The sequence below is a fragment of the Perca flavescens genome, chromosome 16, assembly GCF_004354835.1.
Source record: "Perca flavescens isolate YP-PL-M2 chromosome 16, PFLA_1.0, whole genome shotgun sequence".
Taxonomy (NCBI): Eukaryota; Metazoa; Chordata; class Actinopteri; order Perciformes; family Percidae; genus Perca; species Perca flavescens.
The window spans coordinates 21,208,825-21,219,467 of NC_041346.1; the positions used below are offsets into that span (position 1 = coordinate 21,208,825).

The 10,643-nt window shown below is 38.3% G+C and overlaps 1 protein-coding gene across 2 annotated transcripts; it reads right to left on the reverse strand.

Moving 5' to 3' along the window:
- agxt2 (alanine--glyoxylate aminotransferase 2) lies at positions 1–10,514 on the reverse strand. Of its 2 annotated transcripts, none has more exons than XM_028601967.1 (14): positions 10,435–10,514; positions 8,753–8,841; positions 8,410–8,600; positions 8,165–8,288; positions 7,963–8,057; positions 7,456–7,549; positions 6,790–6,883; positions 5,593–5,693; positions 4,743–4,835; positions 2,711–2,843; positions 2,328–2,416; positions 2,021–2,170; positions 1,008–1,106; positions 1–481 (listed from the first exon to the last, which is right to left on the reverse strand). In XM_028601967.1, the coding sequence occupies exons 2-14, from the start codon at positions 8,786–8,788 to the stop codon at positions 380–382; spliced, it is 1,401 nt and encodes a 466-aa protein (XP_028457768.1). In that variant the 5' UTR covers positions 8,789–8,841; positions 10,435–10,514; the 3' UTR covers positions 1–379. The 2 variants fall into 2 exon arrangements, with proteins under 2 accessions (XP_028457768.1, XP_028457767.1); XM_028601966.1 differs by lacking the exon at positions 10,435–10,514 and adding an exon at positions 10,051–10,344.
- Positions 10,515–10,643: the final 129 nt, after the last annotated feature.

Genomic DNA, 10,643 nt, shown 5'->3' on the forward strand with positions numbered 1-10,643 from the left:
TGTTCCTCAAGCTCACAGATTTATTATTATTACATTCACATCTATAATTTAGCAACAAAGCATGTGTTCAGAAATTACAATCATACGTTACATCCAAGCATTAATGAACTTCAAGTTGTTAGAAAGGCCCTGTACACAATTCTTTTCTCATTAAAATGAGTGAGGTATGTTAAGTGATTCAAGTCTTCAAATTACAACGTAGTTAAACAAGTTCCCTTTTACAAGTGCTATGCAAAGGCAATAACAGAGGTAGTCTTCCTCAGAAGGTCAAAATGATTGATACTGTCATTTAAAAGGATATACAAAATGCAATCCACTGCTGAGAGGGGTTCCAGTTTTGGTCATTGGTGGAGCAATCCAGCTGACCTTTATTTGTCTTTCATCTTCTTTCCATGTAGTTGTGGATGGACTTGTTAAAAATTGCCAGGAAGAAATCTGCATCTTCCATCGTGATGCACATCGGGGGTTTGACGCGGAAGGTCTTAAGTGGTGAGAAAAATGGAAAATGAGGAGAGATTACTGGGAAAACATGTAACCAGGTCAGGTGCTTTATTCTGTGTCAGGCAGCAATATTCCTAATATTAACCTATACCAGGGGTCTTTGTTAATGCAGGGTTAAAAAGCTATATTTAAAATCTAACTTTTTTAACTTTGTTTTCCACGAAACAAGCAGCTTGGTGATGTAGATGCCAGCTGTGTTCATACCACATGCTGACTCAGCAATCTCACAGTGTTCTTCCCCTTTTACGATTAACACAATGAGTTGTGTGGCGGTGACATTTAAAAACATTTCACAGCCTCATATTCTTCTATTTTTTTAGTATAATAATCACTGTGCAACAGAAACAAAAAAAATTGCAGTATTTTATTTCCCTAAGCCTTGAAATCCTGTTTTTCTTTTCCTCGGAGTAGCCCCAAAACTCTTCTGTAGTGTTTATACCACATTCTGGTGACCCTGCAAAATAAAGTGACAGAGGGAAAGGCTACTTCAAGATGAGTGCGGTTACCTGTCCATAGACTCCTCCTTTCCCTATCAGGACTCCCATGTCCTTTATGTCCTCAAAGATCTCACTCATTGCCTCAGGAGGCAGCGGCTCTCTGCTGGCCTGTGGAGGACAGAAAAAAGGTAAAAAGAGTGAATGTTAAAGTTAAAAGTAACTAACTATATGAACACTGCAACTGCTTGTGTCCAATTATTCAATTGTGACTCAAACACCTAACCTCTGATTGCTAATTGGCTTGAGAGGCTATACATCTGAATAATGGCAAGTCCAACTTTTGCACAAGGAAACCAAGTTTTGAATTCTTGTTTGTTGTTATTGATATTGACAGAGGTGTTTAATCAATTTGATGCTCATTTTTGAGGCTGTAGTTTGTAATTTTAAACTAACTTCCTTTAAGTCTGTCTTGGTGTATGTCTACATTTGACCACTATTCCTCCTTGCTACTTTACATAATATTGTGGTGTTTACTGCTGACACACCAGCACTCCTAGACTATTGTACGTGCTTCCAGGTAAAAGGAAAAAAAGAAGCAAATTATGGAGTTAGAGAGGCCACAATCTTTCTACCTAAATTGCTGGCACAACTGTTTCGGCAAAGAGGAACATTTGTCAAAATTAAACCCTTAAAAACACTGACACAGTAGGATATTTGCCAAACGGAGCTCTAATTGCCTCAAAAATGACAGAATCGACAAATCTAAACATTATACATTTCACTAAATTTGTATTTACTTCCGGGCAACTGTCTTATTTTATAAGTTTATGTATTGGCTCTTCCCTATGCTGACTCTTTTAAAATACAATATCTGCCAGTATCAACAGATACAAAATAAAAAAAAATAAAAACAGTCAGTAGTACATGTCCTGAAGCTGAGATTGATCTCAGGTCACTGCTGCTCCGGCTAATGGTTAACCGGGGCACTGCTGAACCATGCCCCTGGGATGCACAGCACAGACACACACGTTGTTGAAGCATGTGAGGAGAGGTGAGTGTCACTTCTGTTGCAAACTCAATACCTTGTCTTTGACCATTTCCACACCGATCTGTAGGCCTTTTCCACGCACGTCACCGATTATCTCATACTTGTCTCTGAGTTTTGCCAGTTCTGTCATCAGATAGGTGCCCACATTGAGACTGATCTGCTGCGCGCCATCTTCTTTGATAGTCTGTTGACAAAAAGAAGCGTTAGTCATGTTTGTATTGTAATTCAGTGTGCTTCTGTGATTATAAACATTTTGTTTTCAGATGCAACTACAATAATATTAATACAAAGATATACACTAAAAAAAGGGACCGATGTACAAAGAGAAGATGAATTCTTACATCTAGCACTGATGAAGCAACGGCACAAGCCACAGGATTTCCTCCAAAGGTGTTGAAGTGAACGCCCTTGGCAAATGAGGCCGCGATTTCTGGAAAACACATGAAGAAACAAGCTCACAACTCCACTCACTGCTACTCCAAATTATAACCTTGTTTGGAGCTTTTTAGTGGAGTCCAAACTCTCAACTCACAATATAAAGCTGTATAATTCATCCCTATCTGGGAAACTGGGTTGTATCATCTCTTCCCATGTAGTATGACAATTTAATAGTGGAAATAATGAAGAACAATACACTTTGCAAACTCTCTTACAACTGTATTTAATCTTTGACAAACACACAAGTAGATTTCCACGCTTTTTATGTCCCACACTATTATCTCACCTGGTGTGGTAACAACAGCTCCCATTGGGAATCCATTACCTATGCCCTTTGCCATAGTAACCATATCAGGAATGACATCATGACCTTGGAAACCCCAGAAGTGGCTTCCTGTTCGCCCAAATCCAGTCTGGACCTGCCAGGTGCAAAATAGATGATTAAAGTTTCCATTTGTATTCAGAAGGGCTAAAGAGATGGAAACATGATAAAAGACACCATGGCGGTCCATTAAAACTTATAAACCCATGTTATAAAGCTGTTTGCTTTATATGCCTCTTGGGCATAATATGGAATGGAACTGTAAACTCACGTGCAGACTTCCTTATCATGCAAAATTAACTGAAAAAATAAGATTGTGTAAAGATAAGTAATAAGCCGACAACTCAATTATTAACTTGTTCCCATGAATAGGTGTTTTTTCTTAAAGTAACTATATGTAACTTTTAAATGTATCTGAAACTGTATAATTTTTCATCTAATGATCATAAATGACCTGTAATAACAGTGAAATAAACACTATTTTTATATAGTTTTAATAAGGCCTTTTCCTGGGTCCAATTTTCCCCGCAAAGTCACAAAATGATTTACGCCAGGTATACCGGTTCTACCGAGCACACATTCTGATCACAGATTTTGGTGTAACACCGGAAAAGCCTGTGTTAGTAAGCCAGGTGAAAGGTAGCAGGAGATTTCTTTGTATAGGCCTAATTGTATTTTAATTTTATTTTTCGAAGTTATCTGCTGTAGTTATGGCTGATACTGGGGCAGGACCATCACAGAAAAGAAGGAAATTAAACGAAGAACAACTAAAAGCTAAAAGGGAAAGTGACAGACGACGAGAGTCAATCTTGAGCGGGCTTTCAACAGATGGAGAAAATTATGGGATTGTAAATGATTCGAAACAGACCTCGAATTGGCCCTCAGTAGGGTTTGGCATCGAAAACCGATTCCTACTTGGAATCGTTTAAAAAATTACGATTTCTTCATTGGAATCGTTTGGAATCATTTAGAGGATTTGGTTTAAAATCCGATCATCGCTTCCCAATCTAATATGCGCAAGTTTTGGTTTCCGAAGCGGCCAGGCGCTTGTTGTGTTGCAGCCTTGAAGCACAGTAAGCAGCGCTCTAGTGTGTCTTTATTTTACATTGAAAATAGACCACTACACTAGCCTGACGTGGTCATACTCAGACTCAAATTTTGTGGGCGGGGCTAAGTTCGGCTGGCATCCAGGCTACCACTACACCACTCAAAGAATCGGAATAGAGAATCAATAAGAACTGGAATCTAAAGGAAGAATCAGAATTGGAATCGGAATCGTTAAAATCCAAACAATGCCCAACCCTAGCCCTCAGGTATGTAATATGTCTATTTCATTCATAAAATAGCTTTACAATGTGAGATGTGGTTGTACGTCCGTAGCCTACATTAAATTACGTCCCCCTTCCATTTAGTGCGCGTTTTTATTCCTTTTATTCCGTGTTTGTGTTGGCTATTTTCTTTTTGTCCCCCCTGTACTTGTGTAAAGCGTCCTTGGGTTTCATGAAATGCGCTATATAAATCAAAGTTATTATTAATATTATTATTATTATTACATTTGTTGTTACAACAAACTCTTAATGCTTTGGCTTGTGACACAGTGACAGTGATAACTTTACCCGGTTTAGCTCACAAGACATCCAAAGTAGGCGAAGTTACCGTATGCAACACTTGAAATGCATATTTTCTTGTTGTAAATTAGAAAATGTAATGATTTTCTGTCCGAGCAAAACATTCATCGCAACTATATGACCTCCTGGTAAGATAACTCAGTAATACAGTGGGTAATACAGCACCGTAAAGAAAAGACCTTTAGGAGAGCAGGTGTGGTAAAAACACTACCGCTTTTGTCCAAAGCGGCCGCTAGAATCAAAAAAACCCTGAAAGTTACAAATAGCTGCTGTCCCCCTAAGCTGTACAGAGCATTTTAGTGTCTTTCAGCTCATTGTTTTGGTTTTTACAGCCCTAAAATATTCAAAACATAAAATGTATATCTAACCTCATCAGCAATGCAGACGCCTCCTCTCTCTCTCACGAGTTTGTAGGCCTCTTTGAGGTAGTTTTTAGGGTACTGCACAGCTCCTCCGACTCCCTGTACAAACAACACTTGAAATCCCACAGTCCCATCTTAATTAACACAACACAGAAACAATTAACATGGATGGCATACTAACAAAGGACTCCGTTCTCACTTTCCTGATGTCAGCTGCATTTACTTAGTAAATTAATTATTTACTTGCTAGTCTGGTACTGCCGGACCTTCCTCCACAGCGCTGCGGAGGACGGTCTTGCTAGTCCCCACAGCATTCCGGGATGGGAGAAAAATGTGCTCTGGTTTATTGGCATTTCTTTAAATAAATCACAATCGTCTTAGATGGACCAACAGTTCTGGTGGAACGTTTGTACGTTCAAAGGTTGTTTTAGTTGTGCAACAGAAAACTCAGATTGGACAGATAGTCTAGCTAGCTGTCTGGATTTACCCTGCAGAGATCTGAGGAGCAGTTAACCATAGTCCTCATAAATCCACCGGAGTTTGAAATTCCAACATAAAGAAAGCCTAAGGTAACAGACATCAGGACGAAATGAGGGACATCTGGTGAAATTTCCGGCAGCACCTTAACAATCCCGGAAATGAAACGTTGTCCATATAGACTATTTATTTGCTAATATTACTGTAAAGACATACAATCAATAATGTTAATATTCAATGTGGCAAAGCAACAAATCAGACATGCAAAACCATCTCAAACATGTTGACTCAACTACATTTCTTCTATATATATATATATATATATATATATATATATATATATATATATATATAAAAATAAAATACTCCACAACAGTACCTGAATAGGCTCTCCAAAGAAAGCAGCAATTCGACTTGGGACACTAGTAGCAAATGTCTCTTTGAGCTGCCCAATGTATTGGTCATTTGCCATGCAATATCCTGTGGGATTAAACAAAAGTCCTTTATGTCAAACTAATACAGACATAAAGAGGAAATTCCAAAAACAAGCTATGGACAGAACAATTTTTTATGTATTATTTATCGTCTTTCTATAAAATAGCATCATGACAAAATGTTCATACTACATGGTTCACAGTTAATGAATAAATGAAAGTTAAAGATTACCAAAATCAGTCAGTGTAAGATCCTAAATACTTAAACAAACACGAAACATCATTTTTTGTCCTTCTTTTTTTTTGACAGTTGACTCTACGGGATTTTGAATATTTTTGTAATTATATTGTATTTTGTGGATTTAGATAGGGCTTTGATAATTGCCCATATAACAGCTAACAACTATTGAACTAAATTTAGCAGAGGTGTCATTGACTGATATTGATATCATACAGCAGCATATGTTTTTTTGTGTCAGTCATGTAGATATGCTAACATACAGTATTGATCCTTTTCAGGTAGGCTCTCTAGCTGAGACACAGGCATACTATAAAGCTAAAATTCCTGAAAATGGTAAAAGGTTAACAGAGGTAGAGGTACAGTAAATGATCAACAGTAGGAGACTTTGAACTTTATACAGGCAATTCAACACTTTTTGTTGCATTTCATGGTTGCAACTGACCTGTCTTACTATTATGACTATTAGGCAGATTTTATAGAAAGAAATGCAATTTGTGAATTGCAAATCTACATAAATGAATTAAAATACACATCCCTTTAGGCTGTCACAGACATCTGACGTGAAATATAAACCTGGGTTAATCTTTTTTAAATGTTTTTTTCACTTTGGATAAGGACAGAACGCCCTCAAAGGTCAAGCATTCACACTAATAAAAGAAGCAGTTGTATGTGGTGCATGTAAATTACTATGCAATTAAAAAGGAAAAGAACAAAACACACACAACCTTACACAACGTCCAGCATGAACCATTGTTTATCACTGTGCATGAACACAACACAAAAAACAGTAAAGTTAATGTTTTGTAGGAATATTGCAAAAGGGGTTATAATGCTTAATCGTACAGTCAACGGTCGTGTTTATGAGAGCAGTATGAGTGTGTGGAGCCATGTGTTTGTGTACCTTGGGCACAGCTACATTCTCTGATGGTCTGCACAGGAGAGTCCCTGCAGTGGCTTCCTCCCCACGGACCTCTGAACACATCAGGACACATGGTCTGTGTGTTGGGCAGAAACCTAGTCAGCTACACCAGCCTGACAGCAACAGGCACTCATAATACAACATGGAATGCTGCCACAACGTTATTCATCTGTATTTCAGATATTTATGGAATCTATACGAAAACAGAAGTGAAGTCGAGAAGCTGTTTATTGCAAAATGTGAAATTTAATGAGTTTAATTAATGCACAGACTATAAGCACTAAGAGGCAGTAAGAACATAAAAAGAGTTTGGAGTGACCACTAATCAACTCCAACGTATTTCAAGCTTAGAAATGTATTGCTTGGAACAGCATCTATTTTCAGGCAGATGCTGCCTGAGCATTGGGTGTGTGTGCACACACCTTATTCTTTCTGCTTCTAAGTGCATGTATGCACTTATTTAGAAAATGTAATTTTACATTTTTAGCACAGCTTTCCCTCTGTCTTCGGTGAGATGTTCATTTATTACACACACATCTGTCTATTTATATATTATATATTCACCTTCATTAGAATAAAAATGATAACGCACACCAACAGCTGTATGTGTTTCCTCTATGGCACTGTAAGATGTTAAAGCATACGTACATTTGTGCAGCCTAAACCATTGGCAATGGGGTATTTATATGCTGCGTTAGAAGTAAGACCCATGGTCTGTGGGCTGCCACCGTGGTATGATCCTCTGGAAGAGAAAAATGAATTTGAGACATTTAGATTACAGAGAACTTATTCTAGACAATTAAACTATCAATTTGTACTAAGCTGAATGAATATAATAATGTCCTTTAAACACACACATTCACAAAGAATATTTTTTCATATTCCTGAGTAGGATCTGCAATCATCAACTTAGCAAGCTGTTGTTTACTCAAATTGTGAACTTCTTGGAATCTTGAATTAATGGGGAAATTGTGAATTTTAGTATTTAGCCTTATGAAAAAATGTTACTTACTCTTACGTAATGTAATTTTTAAGAATTGCTGTTAGATTAACACAAAAAACATTTCTGTATTTTTATATACTTTTTATGGAATTATGAAACACATAAGGATGTCTATCTCTATTGACAATTGATTTAAAAAAAAATACTTGTACCTGAAAGTGATGATGTCGAAGTTGCCTGTGTAAAGTCGAGCCATCAACATAGCCAGGTCATTGGCCTCTGAGCCGCTGTTGGTCAGATATACCACCTGGACAGGGAAACACAGAATAAGACACATTTAAATAACAGCCTACATGTTCATCCTGGCACCTGGCCTCAGCTCTTCAGGAAAAAGAAAAAAATCCACCACAGTACCTTAAGAGGATCCGGTAAGTAGGAGGCTAGTTTCTCACAATACTCATGGAGAGGAGGATGGACGTAGATGTTTGTAGTATGCCACAGTCTCTTTAACTGCTGCTCTGCGGCTGCTGTCACCTTCCTGTACCCACAGATGTCAGGAATCAGATACAAGAAGATGTAATAATAACATTACAAACTGTATATAACAATTACACCAACAATTGCTGGAAAAAAGAACTAACAAAGAAAAAGGACCTTACGGGTGGCAGTGGCCTACACTAACAGTAGCCACACCAGCAAACAGATCCAGATATCGCTTCCCATCCACATCCCACAGCCACTGCATGTGTCCCTGGTGGATGAACGCTGGTTTCTTATAGGAGGTAACCTTCATGATCATGGGGTTGCAGTTCTTCCTGCGGATCTCCATCATCCGCTCTTTGGACATACCCTGGACAGAGACAAATACACAGGGCAGAAGCTTCAGTCATTGTCAGTACCAGCATGTTACATTTTATATTTTATTTTATTTAGGTTATACAGAATGCAAGACCCAACTATGTAAGATAGAGACACAGTATGCTTGGAAGATATTGCTCTTACCGTGTATTCCTCTGGTTTGAAATTGCATGGGGGCATCTCTGGGATGTCTGTGGGAGGGTGTCTGAAGGCGGATTTCTGACATAATGCACCTGTGAAATAATTACGATTGAAGTTAAGACACTGAGGTAAAAGAGAATTATTCTTTGAGGAACTACATGAGCTGACTGCTTTACTTAGATGAGGCCAATGGAAGCTTTACTATGACATTTTGTGTTACATTTTGCATTCATTCATGAAACAACCTGTCAGTGACATTTATTTTACCCAAAGGTCTTTTAACTCTTTTCTTTCTTTCTACAGACAGACAGATGTACATTTTAATTGGTGTTGATGCTGTTGTTTTTAGAAAATTCTGTATTTATTCTGTATTAAACCTGGCTGACAATATAACCACATACATTCCATTTAGATCTCATATTGTGCAACACAGGATACACTCCTGCCTGTTTGCTCTTGGTTGTAAAATGTAAAAAAATAGAAGGGCCGCTGGTCGGCAACTAGTAATATGATCAAAGCTAAATTGTTTACTCCAGGAGAAACACTTCCACTTTCGGACAGAGGAGTAGAGATTACGTAATATTTCCCCCTTCCTATGCATGTCCTAATTCGACTAGTCCTGGTGACGTAATATTAAGTATCGCAATAACTATCTGTCAAACGTCTTCTGCTGCAATTTAATTTAGTTACTCATATTACTTTTTCATCCTATCAAATATGCGTTGTTTGAAATTGAGGCAGTCAGTTTTACTTAGCTAAAAAACTATGGCTCAAAAATGCAATCCTACCTTCATGAAGTTTAATATGTTCAGTTTTTGTAGAAACTCTTTTAGAGAGGTTAATCTGAAGGGTTTGTGGTGCTGTGCAACTGTATTGCATAAGGTGTTTCTGTTATGAAGCCTATATGTAAATGGAGCGGACAAAACATTAACGACGAAACACCTCACATAACGTTAAATTTGAATCAACACCTCTCTAGAATTGTTTCTACAAAAACAGAACAGTATGCACTACATTAGGGTAGGATTTATTTGCAGACTGTTGTATTTTGTGGATTTATTCACGTTCATTTCGGGCTAAAACTGGGCACTTTGCGTTAAACCAGTCGGGTTTTGCTAATTAAAATAATTAACTAAACGTCAGCTAAAACGTACAACTGTGCAGTTTCAACATTAACGTTACCTTATAGCTTAATGACACAAAATAAAGGATAACTTAAATTCACCCCATGTTCAGGTTAACAGAAAAGTTCTAGTTAATAACATAGCTCTTGATTTAGTTCCGTCTCCATGGTAACTCACCATTTGCCAAGTGGAATTTGACAGAACCGGGGCGAGAGCAGGACTGTCCTTTTAAAACTGCACAGCGGCCTCTTAGAGAGGAAGCAACTTTAAACATATTGAGCAGGTATATAGGACACACACCTATCCTACTTTCTACTCCCTTCACCGTCTGACACTCAGCAACGGACTACTTCGGGTCTCCAAAAAGTGTCTGAGATGGGGGGCGGTCAGCGACCACTCCACAACTCTGAGGTACGTTCAATCTCAAAACGGTGTGCGTGTTCTTGTTTATAATACATCCATGCTTGAACATGTTTCCTCGAAACGGTGTGCAACCGTGTGCAACGGCATTTGAGGTACGTTTTCTCTCGTTTTGGAGGGTGTGTCAGAAGTGTTACTCACCCAATCAGCAGCGACGTCGTGTAAACCCCTAGTAATTAAAAGGCAGTGGCTTGCGCACACAACAGGGTGTTCAACGCACCACCGTTTCAGTTTAAATAAACGTTTTGGTACGTTTTGCCGGGGCTGAACGCGCACTTGACTAGCCCAAAGTGGCCCCTCGTGTCATGTAGCCAGCATGCAGTCATGTAGAAAATCTTGTTTAACCTTCT